Raw genomic sequence first — 18,471 nt, forward strand, 5'->3', positions numbered from 1 at the left:
AGCAAGAACTTGTCACGGGGACACCCTCCTCAGGAAGCAAAGATGAAGCCGAGCTCTGGAGGAGGAGGAAGAATGGACCCCTTTAGAGAGGTGGGGGAGTGGCCGTGCAGCGGCTGTGGTGGGAGTAGAGGGAGGTGCCTACAGGATAAAGGGCTGATGGGAGTGCAGGGCCCGGGTGGAGGCTGGGCGAGGTGAGCTCATCTCAAGGGCAGGCTCTATCCGTGGCCAGGCCCAGTGGGTTTTGCCCTCAATATCTTGAATCTGCCTCCTTTTCCAGCAAAACACCACTGTCTCCATGACAGACCCCAGAATGTCTTCAGGCTTCGCTGGTCACCTGGACCCACATTTGCCTCCTCCCCTTGGCTTCTAACACAGCCCCTTCTGGTTTTCTTCCTGCTGCTTGGATAGATCCTTTCTGTCTGTCCTCAGCACTCTCCTCTAGCCTTGGCCGTTTCCTAAACATTTGATTTCCCTCATGAGAGAAAATTCTAAAGACCTCTGAAGTTCACCCACTCTTCTACCTCATCCCTCATCCACCTCCACCAGCTTAGTTCCTGACACTGCCTTTTTTTTTTTTTTTTTTTTTAAGGTTTTTGCCATAGGGCACGTGTGCTCACTGGAGAGAGACACAGAGTGAGGGCAAGTGAGAATCGCTCCCAGGGTTGATGGCCGTACTGCAATCTCTTCTCCTCCATTCTCCTCTCAAAATTCTGGGCATGCACAGGCACACGCACACGCACACGCAGCCGCTGGGTGTGGGAATTGAACTGCATAGCTGGATCCCGTTCCTGAACCACCGCGTCACCCGCTCGCCCCAGCCACCATCCATTTTTGCTTTGATGATGGCAGCTGCTTCAGTGGTACCCTGCCCCTGCTCTTTTGTCCTTCCAAATTAGGGCCCTCTGTGCTGCCAGAATGAGCTTCGTGAAACATACATTACCACATCACATGGAGCACATCCCACATCACGTCCCATCTTAAATCCTTCCAGGGCTTCTCATTCCTCGTAGGAGAAAGGAAAGTGTCTTCAGTGAGGCCTGCAAAGGTCCTGCCTCCCCTCCTGTTGCCTCCACTGATGTCTTCAGTGGGATCGTGGGGCACAGCCTCTCGCTTGGATTTGGGAGACCCCATAACACATGTGCAACCGTCTCTGAGGGTGAGAGTAATGCTGCAGCCAGCTACCCTCGTCCTCCTCCTTCGATCCTATCGACTTCAGTCAGAGCAGGTCTTGTCTGTTCATCCTTGCCTTGTTTTCCTCTGGAGCACGACACCCTCTCCTTTTTTTTTTTTTTTAAGAGAGAGATTTTTGCTATAGGGTGTGGGGTGTGTGCACTTGCTGGAGAAAGAGACGGAAAGCGAGAAATCACCCACCGGGGAGATGGCCATGCCACAGTCATTTCTCCTCCATTTTCCTCTTGGGATCTTGAGCACACATATATACATGCTCGGCATATTAAGCAGCCGGGTCCAGGACTTGAACTGGGGTGGATTATTTGGGAGTCCAGCAATGTAACCATTACACCACCTGCTGGTCCCTTGACACCCTCTCCTGACTTCTCTTAGCCAGATGGTTCTGTGCAGGTGTGTAGCCTGTGCAGATCTGCCCGATTGAGGATAGTCATGGGTCAAATCACTCTTAGGGGACCTGGTCTGTGTTTCTACAGATTTCTGTGCTTTCTCTTTGTAGCCATGGAAATAAAGAAGTCTTTTCCTGCCGGGGAATCCAGCTGGCTGTGGACTGGTTCAGGGACAGAGGACACACCTCCATCAAGGTTTTTGTCCCATCCTGGAGGAAAGAACCACCAAGATCTGACAGCCCTATCAGAGGTATATATGCTCAGGGTACTGGGATTGTGCCTGTCTGTGGCTGCACTGCTCATGGTGACAGTTCTCCATTGGTTGTCAGTGCAAAGCTGTCTGTCCTCCTCGCTGTCTGGAAGCCCATGAGGGTGCCGACTGCGAACTTTGCCTGCCCTCCTCCTGGCGCTCCACCATTCCTGGAGCATGGGAGGTGCTCACTAAGTTGTCAAGTAGATGAATGAACGATCTTTCAGTGTAGATGATTATTGTGTCACAACTTTAACACTCTGAAGAAGTTGGATCTGCGTCCCACCCCAGTAGTATTCAGGAGCTAAAAGAGATACTTGATATACATATTAAACACCTAGTCTGTGGGGAACCAGCAGTTAGCGTAATGGCTATGTCGCTGGACTCCCACATAGTCGACTGCAGTTCACGTCCCAGACCCGGTGGCTTAAAACTTACACCGGGCACGTGTGCGTGCGTGCCCAAGATCCCGAGAGGAGAATGGAGGAGAAGGGATTGCGGCGTGACCATCCCCCCTGGGGGGTGATTTCTCGCTTTCCGTCTCTATGTCTCTCTCTGTCTGGTGAGCGCATGCACCCTATAGCAAAAAAATCTCTCTTAAAAAAAAAAAAAAAAAAACCAAAAAACCAAAAACACCTAGTCTGATCTCATAGTTAAAAAAAGAGAGAGGGACCAGCAGATGGCGTAATGGTTACATTGCTGGACTCCCAGGTAGTCAACTGCAGTTTGAGTCCTGGACCCAGCAGCTTAAAACTCATGCTTGGTATGTGGGCATGTGTGCCCAAAATCCTGAGAAGAGAATGGAGGAGAAGGGATTGCAGCATGGCCATTGCCCCAGGTGGCGCTTTCTTACTTTCTGTCTCTGTCTCTGTCACGCGCACATGCCCTATAGCAAAAATCTAAAAAAATGAGAGAGAGAAAACAGGAAACTGAGACAGAGAATTCTTTATTTTTTTCTTTATTTTTTAAAGAATTATTTTATTTAACTTTATTTGTTAATATTATTTTCCAGAAAGACAAAGAAAGAGAGAGGAAAGGTGAGAAAGCAAGCCACCAGATCCAGGACTTGAACCATGGTTGGCCATGTGGGAGTCCAGTGCCTTTAACCACCATACCACCTACTGGCTCCTCTTTAATTTTTTATTATATATATATATATTTTTTAGTTTTGCTGTAGCACACGTGTGCTCACTGGAGAGATAGACAGCAAAGAGGGAAAGTGAGTGGGCACCCCCTAAAGAGGATAGCCACATTGCAGTCCCTTCTTTTCCCTTCCCCTCTAGGGATTTTGGGCACACACGCTAATGTGCCTGGCATGTTTTTCGGACCATCTGGTCCAGGACTCCAAGCATGTAATCAGTCATGTGGAATCTAGCTGCCTCAACCACCATGCCACCAGCTGGCTTTTCATTATTTCTGATTCCTTAATCAGCTAGTAATGTATTAACCTACAAATATTAGATCAATGGGAGCAGCAGATGGTGTATCGGCTATGTTGGTGGACTCCCATGTAATCAACCATGGTTTGAGTCCCGGACTCAGTGTCTTAAATTCACGCTGGGTGCATATGTGCATGCCCAAGGTCCCGATAGGAGAATGGAGGAGAAGGGATTGCAGCGTGGCCATCCCCCTGGAGGGTAATTTCTTACTTTCTATCTCTCTGTCTCTGTCTTTCTGGACAGCACACGTACTCTATAGCAAAAACCTCTCAAAAAAAAAAAAACATATTAGAACACTGTGGTCTAAACAGACAGGTTTTATTTGATTTGCTGTTCAGCTTTCTATGACAGGAAGGCAGATGCTAAGCGTTGTTGGCACTGTTTCAGCTGTGTCAGCGGTGTCGACCTTGGTAGGGCTGACCTCTCGGTGATTCTGGAGGTTTCCTTGACTTTTCTTCCAGCCTTTTAAGCAAAGGTCTTTGTTTTGGGTTTTTAAAAATTCTATCAATTGTTGGGACCAGCAGGTGGCATAATGGCTACATCGTTGGAGTCCCACATCATTAACCACAGTTTGAATCCCAGACTCGGCAACTTAAAAAAACTCACACCAGGCATGTGTGCCTGTGTGCTCTAAATCCCGAAGGGAGAATGGAGAAGGGATTGCAGCATGGCCATCCCCCCTGGGGGGGTGATTTCTCGCTTCTGTCTCTCTGTCTCTGCCTTTCCAGCAGTGTATGCGCCCTGTAGCAAAAATCTCTCTCTCAAAAAAAATTCTATTAATAATTACCCATTGATTCATGTTCCCTCTCTTATTATCTGTTTTCTCCTTCAATAAAAGGCTATTCTTGAATTACAGGTACAGCATCTTCTTGAGTATCTCTATCCTGATAGAGACTTTCAAAAAATTTCTCTCAATTTTTACCATAAATCCTATCTATTTGTTTGGGGGTCAGTTCTCTTTCTCTTACCCCTTCCCCCCTTTAGGGCTGTTAGGTTTTCCTCTCAGAAGTGTTTACTGTGGGGGTGGCCCCATAGCCTAGTGGTTAAGGGAGCTGGATCCCACAGGGCCAATCATTTGAATCCTGGCCCTGGTGGCTTGAGAAACACGTGCATGGGTGTATGCATGTCCCATGTCCTGATGGGGTGGAGAGATGGAGAAGAAGAGATTGCTGTGTAACCATGTCCCATCGGGAGGGTAGTGTGTGTACTTTCTCCTCTTCCTCTCATTCTCTGTCTCCCTGCCTCTCTCTGTCCAGCTCTTGTGCCCTTTGGTAATTAAAAAAAAAAAAAAAAGACAAAAGATAACTGATTATTGTGAATGAAGAACTAGACGGACCGAGTGTAATCCACGCAGTTGCCACAGGGTTTCTCTCCTAGCACGTGGCCCTGTGGCGTGCTGGCACAGCTGCCCCCTCATGCTGACTGGTGGTTTTTACCTTGACATATCTGGCAGGGGGCAGGCAGGGAGCGCTGCTACCTTCCGCATAGCTGGTGTCCAAATGGCCATGGTTTTGCTCCAGGTGGTCAACCGCTGCAGGGGAGGCTCCTCCTTCTTAGATGTGTCTCTGCTTTCTTCCCAGCGGTGGGGCAGGACAGCAGCAGAGGTCTTACCCTTGGCCACCTGACTGCGGCATCCCTCCCTGCCCCTCCCCACCGCCTGTAGCTCGGGACCCTCACAGGAAGAGCCTCTCACCTCCTCATCAGCTTCTGCAGGCTTTCTGGGCTCTGGCTCCCTCGTGGCTGTGGAATCAGTGTGGTCCTGTCTGTTTTCTGTTTTCCAAAAATCTGCCAAAATCCAGGTCTGCTATCCCCAAGCTCACTTTTACTGCGAGCATGGATCTCCCTGCATCCTCCTTTACCGTCATCTCAGTGGGATTCACTAGAAGGAGGAGGGATAAATACTTGTGTTCAATTCTCCATAATGAACCTGTTGCTCCAAATAATTCTCTGTGGTCTACATATGAAGAATGGTGGCTTCCGGAGCTGGCAGGTGATATGGCAGCCGAGGTGCTGGATTCTCACATGGCCGGCTAGTTTGTGTCTCTGACCTGGTAGCTTGCTTTTTCACTTTCCCTTACTCTCTTCCTGGTCAAACTAACTAAATAGAATAAAATAAATAATTTTTTTTAAAAAAAGAATGGTGGCTTTTAATAGTTGTGTAATATTGGGGACCAGCAGATGGCATAATGGTTATGTCGCTGGACTCCCACATAGTTGACTACAGTCTGAGTCCCGGATCCGGCAGCTTAAAACTCATGCTGTGTGTGTGTGTGTGTGTGTGTGTGTGTGTGTGCGCCCAAAATCTCAAAAAGAGGATGGAGGATAAAGGATTAAAGTGTGGCCATCCCCCCTGGGGTGGGGGGTGATTTCTCACTTTCTGTCTTTCTTTCTCTGTTTCTCCCAGTGAGTACATGTGCTTTATAGCAAAAATCTCTCAAAAAAAATTTAAAAATTGTTGTGTAATATTTAAATGTAATATGGGCAAAGAATAGGGAAAACAATATCTGTGGTGGTTGTTTTCCCTGGGGCATTTGTGTTTGCTGTGGGGAGAAAGCCAGAGCGAGAGAGTGAGAAGGGCCCTCCAAGGGGGTAGCCACTCTGCATTCCCTTCTCCATTCTCCGCATGGAGTTTTAGGCATGCACATGAACCTGGTGTGTCTTTCCAGCTGCCGGGTCCAGAACTCGAACTGTACAGTTGGTCATGTAGAATTCAACTGGCTTAAACCTCCATGCCACCTGCTGGCCAGGGGGGAGAATTTTTAAAGAAGTCAAAGTAAGTGCCAGTCTACAGAGAAAAGATGAATAAGTCTGACTGCATGAAAATAAAAACTGGGCCCAACCCTATAATCTAGGGCACTGGATCCACATGGCTAGTCACCGTTCAAATCCCAGCCCTGGTGACTTGGAGAATGTGTTGGGCACATGTGCGTGTGTGCCCCAGACCCCAACAGCATGCCGAGAAGGAGGAGAGGGAATTGGGGTGTGACCACATCTCCCTGGGCGGTACTTTCTTCACTTCTTTCTTTGTCTCTTCATCTCTCTTTCTCTGTCTCTCTATCTCTCTGGTAAGCACACATACCCTCCTCTGACAATTAAAAAAATAATGATAATATGGAGGACAGCAGGTGGTGTGGTGATTAAGGCTCTGGATCCCACATGGCTGACTCTGCAGTTTGAGTCCTAGACCCAGTGGCTTGAAAACCATGCTGGGCTCCTGTGCACGTAGGTCCCAAATCCCAAGATGATACTGGAAGAGAAGGGACTGCCACATGGCCATTCCCCCAGAAAGAGGGGGTTTCTCACTTTCCTTCTCTATCTCTGTCTCTCTGGCGAGCACACATTCCACACAGCAAAAAATAAAAAATGACAAATAAAAAGTTGGGTCATTGGAAAAGTCATGATGCATTTTTGCATAGAAAAAATATGTCATGACTTTTCCAATAATCCAATATGTGTGTGTGTGTGTATATATATATATGTGTATATATGTATGTGTGTGTATAGCTATATAATAATTAAAAAATGAAAGCGTCTATTCATCAATAGATACCACAAAACCATAGAGAAGAAAAGACAAGCTTCCAACTGCAGGAGGCTACACATCACACGTTACTGACGAGGGAGTGCTGTCCAGAGTCTACAGAGAACTTCTCCAAATTAATGGGACAGAGACAGTGAACCCATAGAAAGGTGGGCTAAAGCATGAATAAAATTTTCTAGAGGAAAAAACATAAACGGCCAATAAATATGTGAAAAAATGCTCAATTTCATTAGTAACCAGAGAAATGCAAACTAAATCTAACATAAAAGATCATATTAGGGACCAGCAGTTAGCATAATGGCTATGTCGCTAGACTCCCATGTAGTCGACCATGGTTCGAGTCCTGGACCTGGTGGCTTAAACTCATGCCAGGCGCATATGCGTGCATGCCCAAGATCCTGAGAGGAGAATGGAGGAGAAGAGATTGCGGCATGGCCATCCCCCCTGGGGGGTGATTTCTTGCTTTCTGTCTCTCTGTCTCTCTCTTTCTGGCGAACGCACGTGCCCTATAGCAAAAAAAAAAAAAAACTCAAAAAAAAAAAACCAACTCAAAAAAAAATCATTTTATATCATGGACTGACAAATTTAAAAGCCTAAAAGTGCCAGGAACCAGCAGTTAGTGTAATGGCTATGTCGTTGGACTCCCATATAGTCGACCGCGGTCCGCGTCCCGGACCTGGTGGCTTAAAACTCACACCGGGCACGTGTGCGTGCATGCTCAAGATCTTGAGAGGAGAATGGTGGGGTGATTTCTTGCTTTCTGTCTCTATGTTTCTCTCTGTCTGTCTGGCGAGCGCACACGCCCTATAGCGAAAACTTCTCCCAAAATAAAAGCCTAAAAATGCCGAGGCAAGTGGTCTCGAACACCGTGCTGGGTATGTAATTTGGTATAACCACCCAGAGAAACAATCTTGCCTCATCTTGTAAAACGCCGTTCCCTGTATCTTAGCAACGCCCACTCTTAGGACACACCCTAGGGAGGCCCTTGGACTTTTGGGCTAAACTAACAGCAAGGAGCGCATCAGCATGACTCCACCTCACAAACGCAGTGGTAAATGAAAAAAGCAAGTTGCAAAAGTATAGTGTACTTGAAGTACAGTGCAGTTCCACTGAAGTGAAGTCTGGTGTGTAACCACATGGAAAATGGACCTCATAATCCATAGTTTTAAAGTGAGGGAATTATGAGCTCAATCTTCTGAAACTTGGGTTAACTTATTATTATTTTTTAATTGCTAGAGCAATGTACATGGGGGTGGGGAGAGAGAGAGAGAGAGAGAGAGAGAGAGGAGGCAGGGTAATACAGGGCACGGCCATGCTGCAATCTTTCCTCCTCATCAGATGGGTGTTTTGGGCGTGCATGCACATGCACCTGGTGTGGTGTTTGTTTCTAAGTGAAGCAGCTTTCAGCTTAGCAGGAGGAAGAACTTTCTTTCTTTTTTCTTTTTAAGGAATTATTTTATTTAACTTTGTTTATTTATTTTAATTTGACCAGAGAAAGAGAGGGCGAGAGCGAGAAAGAAAGAAAGAAAGAAAGAAAGAAAGAAAGAAAGAAAGAAAGAAAGAAAAGAAAAGAAAAGAAAAGAAAAGAAAAGAAAAGAAGGAAAGAGATGGAGAGTGAGAAAGCAGCAGCCAGGTCCGGGACTCGAACCACAGCTGGCCATGTGGGAGTCCGGTGCCCTTAACCACCACAGCACCTGCTGGCCCCCTAGTGTGTTTTCAAACTGCTGGGGATAAGATTTGAACCATACTCATCTATGTGATTTGGTTCTCTTAACTGCTGTGCCATGGGGTAGCTTGACTGTAGATTATTTAAAAAATTTTTTTTTGCTATAGGGCACATGCCCTTGCGAGAGAGAGAGAGAGAGAGAGAGAGAGTGTGACATCACTCCCCAGGTAGTGGTTTTGGGGCTGTGCTGCAGTCCCTTCTTCATTCTCCTCTCAAGATTTTGGGAAAGCGCGCACGCGCGCACGCACACACACACACCTTGTGTTTTTCAAGCCACCAGGTCTGAGACTCAAGCTGTGCAGTTGGCTGTGTGGGATCCAGCCACCTTAACCACCATGTGGCCCAGGCTGCAGATTCTCAATTCTGGACTCTTCCTATCTATAGTCTTGAGTCCCCCAGAGCTGTCAGTTTCAGGATGCCCCACCCCAAAGGTATCTGCAGCAGAGTCCTGCAGGGTGGGGGAGAAGGAGCCCTGGTTCCCAGATAAGAGCCCCTGTAGGAGCCTTCCAGGAAGAGGCAAGGGTCCCAGTCATCGCTGGGCATGACCAGGGTTCCAGTGAAAAGAGCATTGTCTTTCTCCAGAAGCAGACCCCGTGGCTACGATGCTGGGCATGTAACCCTCAAAAGGACAAGAGTCGCAGCGGAAATTGTCCTTATCACGTGACTGTCCCTTGTTGGGTGCCATCCTCTGCATACCTGTGATAGGATGTGCCCTCCAGACATGGGCCTAGTGAAAACGGTGAACGTGATGTTACAGAGCCGTGGCTTTCCTTCCCCTCGAAACCTCCCTGCTGACTGGCTGCAGAGGTGGAGGTGGCTCCGAGAGGACCCCTGGGAAGCTTCTGGGTGATTCCCAAGGCAGGGGCCTTCCTTCCTGAAAGTGGTTCCGCGCGTCTTTCCCTGGCCCCCAGAGCAGCAAGTGCTGGAGGAGCTGGAGCGGCAGGCGGTGCTGGTGTACACGCCCTCCCGCAAGGTGAGCGGCAAGCGGGTGGTTTGCTATGATGACCGCTACATCGTCAAGGTGGCCTACGAGCAGGACGGTGTCATCGTCTCCAACGACAACTACCGCGACCTGCAGAGCGAGAACCCCGAGTGGAAGTGGTTCATCGAGCAGAGGCTGCTCATGTTCTCCTTCGTCAATGACCGGTAGGGGCCAAGCGGGGTGCCCGTGCAGGGACTGGGGGCTGGGCGCCCCAGGGTGTCTCTGTCTCTTGGGGTCGCCTCCCTTTCCTGCTGGCTTTCTCTGTGAGACCTTTCCGTGCTGGGCTGGAGCACCCCTGGCCGTGCCGTTCCCTGGCCACGTCTGACTCACCACCAGTGGCCCAGCACGCAGGCCGAGCTCACACCCAGGACATCGTAACTCGTGTTGTTTTGATTTAGATGTATACTGTAAATAAGAGCATTGAAATAGCCATTAATGGGGAACATCTGAATTTCACTATTTCCTATTTCTGCTTTTTAAAAAAAGGTTGAATTATAATTAGGGGCAGCAGAATCTCTTATTTGGGGCTATATATATTTAACCATTCACTTATTTATTTAATTTTGTTTATTACTGTTATTTTTAAATTTTCTACAAGGCACAAGTGCTTACCAGAGAGAGTGAGACAGAGTCAGAGAGAGAAGGAAAGTGAGAAAGCCAGCCGCCAGGTCCAGGACTCTCGCTGTGGTTGGCCATGTGGGAGTCCAGCACCTTACCCACCAAACCACCTGCTGGTCCTGGGTTGTAAGTTCTTAACCTGCCTGGAACTGTCTCCACCTCTCAGTGGAAATGTTCCAGAGAACCTGGCTGGTCCATTTGGCCCTAGATGGGTTCCCCTGGGTCAGGCCCACCCTGGACCAACAACTGCGTGTGACTGGGGGCTCGGAGGGACCTGAGGGGAGGCACAAAGCACATGGCAGTGCGGCAGGAGGGCCGTGACCCCTCGAGGGTAGAGAGCAACCTTGTTCGGGGTGCTGAGGGTAGTGCCTGGCACCTGGCAGGGTGGATGTGGGGACAAGGTGGCTCGGGCACAGAGGCTGGATGTCATTCCATTCTGACTTCCGTTTCAGCTGGAAGAGTGTGGCCCGCACTTGGGCCATCTGAGTGGCTCTTCAGGGTGTGGTCTGAGATGACCTCCCCAGCTCTGAGACATGGGCTGCATCTGTGGTGCCTGAGGGGACACGATGCCATGTCCTCAGCATGCCTAGCACACAATAGTGACAGTAGCGACATGCCGTAGAGGCACAAAGGAGTGAGGGAGTGCTAGAATGAGGGGCTGCTGGCGGAGGCCCTGGGGAGAGAGGAGGAGGCACTGCGGCCATTCCCAGGGCCTTCACACAGGGACCCAGTGGGTACTGTGGGCAGAGCGGGGCTTCAGAGCCTGCCAGGGAGGGCTCCAACAGAGGCCCTGCGGCCGACCAACTGTGTGTCGTGGGAGAACCACTCAACTTCCCTGCACTGCGCGTTCTCCACAAGGGATTAGCGGTTACCCCTGAGAACGCGGTGAGGATCAGACTCACCCAGAGAGGAGCAGTCATTCCTGGGCTAGGCCAAGCCGTGGTGCCACAGGCGGCACTGCCGTCCCCACCACTGAGGAGGAGATGCCCTCTGGAGCCCCAGGCAGATGCTGGCAGCTGTCGCTCTGCGGTTACCCCTCGTCACTTCTGGATACACACGGCCAGTGGCTCTCACGGTCCAGCTGGAGGAACCTGGCAAGTCTGGTAACCATGGGTTCCAGAAAACCTCGCTGAGGTCTGTGGGTCACGGCTGCCTCTGGCCTGGCGACAGCCTGGGGCCTGGGCCAAGTCCCTTTGGAGCCCTGGCCTCTGCTAAGAGCCTGCCAGACAGTCCCCCAGCTGCCCGGGAGCGAGGGCACCCGCCCCAGTGACCCAGACACGTCCACAGGGAACTCGTACTAACTGCAGCGTGCAGCTCCCAGAGTGCTGGCCCACGCCCAGCTCCCAGAAGCCGCCGTGGAGCTACAGCCAGCCCTGGAGGCTGTGCCTGACGAGGGATGGCCCAGCTCTCTGTGGGAAGGGACTTCAGACCACTCTGACCTTCAGGGATACCAACCCACAGAAATAGCCCCTTTCCCTCCCAGAGGACACAGCCCCTCCCACAGAACCGTTGTAGGCCTGAAGTGCCCTCTGGGAACAGACGTGTTCGTATCAGAAAGCAGGGCTCGCTGCTGAGAAGGGTTCTCCCCCAAGGACCCTTGTTTCCCCTCTGGGCCCTCAGCACCCTGGGCGAGCACCCCTTCCTTTGCAGGACTCAGAGGCAGGGTGGACAGGGCCGGCAGGGGTGTCAGAGAACCACTTGTCTGGAGTCAGGGCCTGGAAGCTGGATCCGAACCCAACCCCAGGGCCTGCCACAGAGGAGGAGACCATGTCTGAGATGGGGCCCTGCTGGCAGGCAGTGCCTGGGACCTGCGGCTTCCCCGGGTCACTGCTGGGACTGCGGACCCTCTCACACTGATCATTCGCAGCATGGCCAGACCTGTGTTTGGCATGGGGTGAGACCTGGGAGGAATGGGACCTAAACCTTGGGGTGCTACACACGCGGAAGCCTCCTGGGAGGTGTTTGTTAACCCCGCGGAGGATTCAGCTGCTTATTTCCAGGGTAGGAGCCAGGGGCACTCTGGAGTAATTTCGCTTCTGTTTTCATGGATAAAAGTCACCCAGGAAGTCGTCAGAATACAGACTCCTGAACAGAGGAGAGTCTAAGTAAGCAGGTCTAGTGTAAAGTCGAGAACGCACTGCGTTTTGTGTTAGTGTTTGCTATAGGGCACACGCCTTCACCAGAGAGAGTGACAGAGAGAGAGGGAAAGCAGCAGGTCTAATGTAAAGTCGAGAACGCACTGCGTTTTGTTTTGTGTTAGTGTTTGCTATAGGGCACACGCCTTCACCAGAGAGAGTGACAGAGAGAGAGGGAAAGCAAGAAATCACCCCTCAGGGGGTGGCTATGCCACGGCCCCTATCCTCCATTCTCCTCTTGGGACACTGGGCACATGTACCCGGCAAGATTTTTAAGCTCCCAGGTCCGGGACTTGAACTGAGCAATCAGCCATGTGTGATCCAGCAACTTAATCACCACGTCAAGGGTTGGTAAAAATGCATGTTTAGCAGGTGGCTGGGTGACCCCCACCCTGCTGACTTGAAGCAGGAGAAGCTCCTTAGAGGCCCGGACTGTGCTGTGCTCTGCGGGACTTGGTGTGAAGGGAGTATTTGCTGCTTTGAGCTGCTGGGACCAGAGCCCATGCTGCTGGGCACTTGGGCCTGCTCCTCCCGTACAGGTGCTGGTGGCAGGTCTCAGTCGGTCCCGCAGTGCCCCCTGTGCTTACTTTCCAGATTCATGCCTCCTGACGACCCCCTGGGCCGCCGCGGACCCTCCCTGAGCAACTTCCTGAGCAGGAAGCCACAGCCCCCAGAGCCGTCGGGCCAGCACTGCCCCTATGGTGGGTAGCACCCAACGTCCGGTGGGCCCTCCTCAGGGCCTTGCATGGGAGCAGCACAGACCACAGTCGAAAGCCCTGGCCTGGTGGCCAGCAACCTGGGTTCTAGCCCTAGTTCTACCTTTAACCAGTTGTGTGACCCTGGAGAGGTAACGCAGCCTCTCTGGCCTGCCTTTCCTGGCCTGGGAGACAGAGGATGAGATACAGGAGTCGCACAGCATGGCGTGTCTGAGAAGCGGGGGCGTGCACGGCCCAGCTCCTGGCTCTCAGTCTCTTCACTGGTCCCAGCACATCGTCCTTGCCCTGCCTTGCAGTCCCCTCACCTCTACTCCTATGGGCCTTGGTCAGTGCCATCTGCTGAGTTAAGGAGTTGGCCCACCACCCCCTGGCGAGACCAGCCTTCTAGCTACCTCTTGCAACAGCTTGCTTTGGCAAGGTATCTAACATCCCCAGGTCTTGGCTTTTGTGCTTACAGTTCACTGAAGCCCTGGGTGACCTTCAGAGTGATTTCTCAGTAGGATTCAGTCACCCTTCATTGAGGCCGTCCCACCCCTTTTGCTCTCAAAAGTGCCTGGGTTAGGATCAGACCTTACTCAGTCACCTCTGTTAGGACAGCACGCAGGCAGAGCAAGCAGTGGTCAGCGCAGGGAGGTGGGCAGTGGGGGAAACCTAGGTGCACAGGGGCTTTGATCCCAGCCATGGGCACCCAGTCCGCACTGCCATTTCCAAGGCTGACCCTACTCCAGGGGTGCCTGCGGAAGTGGAGGCAAAGGGCACTGGATCCAGAGACCTGGGCTCAGTCCCTGGTCAACAGTTCTCAGACCGGCACTCTGCTGACCTGGGGTTTGGTGTGATCGGTGCACCCTTCCCCAGCCCGGGGCACTTCTCCCCACCTCAGTCTTGCACACTGATCCTGAGAACTTTCAGGGCGCTGTGGCTGTGGAGTCTGCGGGGATCTGGGCTCCTGCTGGGAGGCTTCCAAGGAAGTCTGCAGCCAGCGTTTCGCGGTTGCACCGCCTCTTGGTGCCCCAAACTCACCCTGCGCCCTCTCTGCCCCTTCCAGGCAAGAAATGCACCTACGGCATCAAGTGCAAGTTCTACCACCCGGAGAGGTCGCGCCACGCGCAGCTGCCGGTGGCGGATGAGCTCCGCGCCAAAACGCTGGCCTGGCCGGGCCGGGGTGCTTAGGAGCAGTGGCAGTCCAGTGCCCGGGGTGGCCCCGCAGGAACCCGGCCAGGTCCCCGCGACTCCGGCGCGCACGGCCTCCCTCCCGCGCGCCCGCCTGCGGATCTGGCGGCCCTGCGAGGGAGCTTCTCGCTGCTGACTCTTAGCGACGACCCGGGGCCACTCCAGCCGAGCCCCTCAGGCCCCACCAGCAGCCTCCCATCCGGGCTATGCGGTCGGGACTGGGCGCCCATCTCGCCATCCCCGCGGGCGGGCCGAGCTGCCACTCCAGGATCGCCCTGGCTCGAAGCGCCGGCGCCAGGTCTGCCCGGCCTCCCCGGCCCGCAGGGTCTCGTCTCCCAGCTCGGCCCGCTGGTCCTACCGCAGGACGGACACTGTCCCGGGGACCCGCACGCTGACCTGCTTCCCCTGAGCAGGCCACCTAGCGACTCTTGGACCGCGCCACAGAGTTCCCATCGCTTTCGGGGCCGTTCCTCCTGGGCGGAGCCGACCTGGGGCGACGGCGCCTTTGGGGACCCTCCGGGGTACGCAGCCGCAGACTGCAATTGCGTTTGCGAGGCGGAGGCGCGCGCCCGGGCACGCACGGTGCTCTGCAGCGTCTTCCCGTCCGCCCAGGTGGACCGCGTGATGGCCGCGTTCCCCAAGCTCTCCGACCTCGCCAGCCTCATCCTCCTCCTGCAGAGAGGCCAAAGGGCTGGGGCATCACCCGCTGGAAAGCCTTAAGGGCCTCGTTCACGCCACCGCAAGGAACAGGCTTGCCTTGCGCTTGGGCACATGGTCGGGTCTGGACCTCTTCCTGCCCACGTGGGGCCCCTTTCTTTAAAGATGCCTTATCGTCATCGGCGGGGGGGGGCGCCCGGTGGCGCTGGAGGACCCCCACTGGGGCTGGGGCTGCTCTGAGGAGGCCCCCACCCACGTCTGTGGAGAAGTGATTTCTGTTGTGGTCCCACCCACCTTGCTCGCCCAAAGCCTCTCTTTTTTTCACCCATCGGTCATGGCAGTTTTCACAACAGACTCCCGGCTGGCCATGCCTCTGAACCAGGCCTCGCAGCTAAACCAGATTGGTGAGAAACCTCCAGGCGGGTCAGCAGAGCGCGGGGAGGATCTCAGTCGGGGGATTACTGCCACTTTCCCCCACCATGTTTCTTAGAGATCTGACTTGGGGAGAGAGGGCCCGCCCACATGCAATGGGCGAGAAATGCCAGTGTGTGGACCTAGCATCCTGAGGGAACCCTGGCATCACCAGGTGGCTTCCACCTGTTCCCTTTATCTGCCAGCACTCCAGGTTGTGGCTCGTCCATTCATTAGGGAACTTGGTAGGTGGGCCCTTCAGGGCAAGTGTGAAGCAACTCCCAGTGGAAAACCAGCGCCCCATCCCCAGCATCTGAAAGCTTCCCGCAGTCTGGCAGGCAGAGGGAAACTGCAGATTAATGAGGCTGCATGTGTAGCTACAGGGTCGTTAGGCTTCCTCTGATGCCTTTTGTATTTTTTTATTTGCCAGAGGGTGCATGCACTTGCTGGAGAGAAACAGAGAGAGAAGGAAAAGGAGAAAGCACCCCAGTGGGGTATGGACATGCTGCAATTTTTCTTTTCCATCTCTCTCTCTCTCCTTTTGGGATTTTGGGTATGAACATGCATGTTTCTGAAGCCACTTTGGCAGATTGAGATTCGAACCACCGGCTGAGCCATGTGGGATCCAGCCATTTTAACCACCATTTTATAGACTGGCCTGTCCTTTCATCTTTTTGTTTGTTTGTTTGTTTAGTTTTTTGCCATAAGGTGTGGGTACTTGCCAGAGAGAAAAAAAAAAAGTGAGAAATCACCCCTTACTAGGGCGGCGTGACCATCCCCCCTGGGGGGTGATTTCCTGCTTTCTGTCTCTCTGTCTCTCTCTGTATGTCTGGTGAGCGCACACGCCCTATAGCTAAAACCTCTCCAAAAAAAACAAAAACAAAAACAAAAACAGATTGTTAGCAAATCTTTGGGCCAGATCTGTTCCTCATCTTCTTTTTCCAAAGAGGACACTGAACCCACAATTTTACCTTATCTTGGGACCTAATCTGAAGAGGACCTGCACTCTAGATAAACTGGGTTTCCTCCAGATGTATCTGTGAGTGCGTGTGTGCACGTGTCTTCTTTTTGCCAAGAAATGCTTCCTCCTAGAGCTGCTCTCTGTACCCCTGGTCTATTTCCTGATGTGGAATCTCCGTATTGCTGATTCCCAGTTGGAAATGTTTAAACCGCTTCCTTTGAGGATAAGTTTGAGTTTTAGTAAGCTGTAAAGCTATTTTATTTGGTTTACTGTAATTGAGACAAATCAAAAAAAAAAAAGTGAAGAAATGGGACATTTCAAGTATAATCCCCCTTTGGAATTCTTCCAAAGTCATAGTATGTCTTTGTGACACAAAAACCTGGAAGGCATGGGTAAATGAAATGTTGGTAGTTGCACAGCTGTTACTGTGCTCCAAAATAAATCACTGTCAACACGCCTGGGCTCTTTATTGTTCAACTGAACATCAGTTTCTCCTATCGGCTTCCCCCCTAGACTGATTTTTCATGTTAAATATTGTGGGTTTGAAGACTGGGGTTATGGCCAGTTTCGGCAGCTGCTATTCAGTGTTATTCTCTTCTTGGAATGGGTGAGGGGACTAGATCCACCTTTCCCAGGAGAAGCTGCTGATGTTCGGCAGACCATTCCCCAGAGCACAGGCTGCACGCTTGTTCCCCAGCTTTTTACATCGTAGTTTCCAGAACTGTGACATAGTCTCATAAAAGCTGTCATCTTGTTTAAACCTGAGCAGAGTTTTCATTGCCCAAATCGGAGGACCCAGAGCTGTCTGCTTACCCCGGTGCAGCTTTCTCAGAGGCCTCTGGCTTCTGGAAGTGTTTTGAGGCAGAATTAGAGAAGGTTGGGGTCTCACGGGTAGAGGTAAGAGAAGCCACTCCTGTGGGCATTGTTCCAGATAAAATGCACCCCAACCTGGATTTTACAGAGGACCCAGATGGGAGCAATGAGCTAGCTTCCGGTGGCTGTGGGTACACTTGGGATGAGGCCAAGAGGCTGCCTGTCTCCAGAGAAAAGCACACGTGTGTGGTGGGTGGGGAGAAGGCCTTAGGGTGGACATGAGCCGCAGAAGAGGCACTAAGGAACAGAGAAAACACAGAGGGGCTGATGGGAAAAGGTGTTCTGGGAACTGGAATTGCCAATCCCACCATGAAGGATGCATGGAGCCCAGAGCAGCTCCTTGATTTGTGGGGCCCTGGGCAAAATTAAAATGCAAGGTCCCGCGTTCAAAATGGTTAATTTCAAAATGGTAACAGTGGAGTACTAAACCAAGTGGAGTATTGAACCTTCTAAGTGCAGGGTCCAGTGTAACTGCATAGGTCACACGCCCGTGAAGTCAGCCTTCATGAAATTACCAGAAAGACAAGTGAGAGAACATTCTCAATGCCCAGAGTGAAAGGAGCCAGAGCCCGACGCACACTCTCTCTAGAGAAGGCCATGTGCGGTTAGGGTAGGTGCCGGGCCCCAGCCTACACCTGCGCCGTGAGCCAGACTCCCTTCTCAGACTTCTCAGCCATCCTTCCAGGTGCTGAACACTTCTCGGTGGTTCCACTGCACCCTTGTAGAGGCTTCGCTCTGGCTGTTATTTGTTCAGAATTGAACTCTGCCCTTGCATTGAGGCTGGCCTTCCCTGAGTAGGCCGTGCATACTCGGGCGGCTGGGATTCTGGCTTAACCAGTTTTGTCCATCAACCTTGAAATTGGACAGATGCAGGACAGCCCTGGACCGGAGGCTGAGACTGCGGAGCCTGCTCTGTGTGCTGCTCGCCCATGTGGGCTGGGGCTGTGCGTGCAGAGACCCCAGCCAAGGGAGGCTGTCTCCAGCTTTAAGCGGCCTGAGTCGGGAAAAGCGTGTCCTCAAATGTGCAAAATGGCCCCCAGAGCTTCTGCCAGGGAGTCATCGCTGCTCCTATTTCATTGGTCACACAAGTCACGTGGCAGCAATGACCTGGGGGCAAGAAGAAGCGATCCTGCCATCTGTCTGCATGTGTTAGGGCGCCTTAGGACAATGGCACTTGGGACCATTTGCTGTGGTTGCCTGGGAGAAATAGTTTTTCACTGAAAACCCAGGAGGAGTGAATTAAATGAAGTTTTAAGATAATATTTGGAAGGCCATTAATGGCGTAGAAACTGTTGATCCTATATTAAAAAGAACAGCAGGTCATGAAAAAGGAATGTACTGAATGATTTCTTTTTTGTCAGGAAGCGCACACTGTATGTACAGAAAAAACTAAAGGAATGTGTGGAAGATCACCA

At 51.9% G+C, this 18,471-nt stretch overlaps 1 protein-coding gene across 1 annotated transcript in view; it reads left to right on the top strand.

Moving 5' to 3' along the window:
- The window catches only part of ZC3H12D (zinc finger CCCH-type containing 12D), a 32,176-nt gene extending 17,254 nt beyond the window's left edge, over positions 1–14,922 (top strand). The window contains 4 exon segments of the mRNA XM_027769945.1: positions 1,688–1,827; positions 9,445–9,679; positions 12,863–12,969; positions 14,030–14,922. Of these exon segments, the coding sequence (XP_027625746.1) occupies positions 1,688–1,827; positions 9,445–9,679; positions 12,863–12,969; positions 14,030–14,874 (1,327 nt within the window). The 3' untranslated portion in view covers positions 14,875–14,922.
- Positions 14,923–18,471: the final 3,549 nt, after the last annotated feature.

Source organism: Tupaia chinensis, unplaced genomic scaffold, assembly GCF_000334495.1.
Source record: "Tupaia chinensis unplaced genomic scaffold, TupChi_1.0 Scaffold000014_1, whole genome shotgun sequence".
NCBI lineage: Eukaryota > Metazoa > Chordata > Mammalia > Scandentia > Tupaiidae > Tupaia > Tupaia belangeri.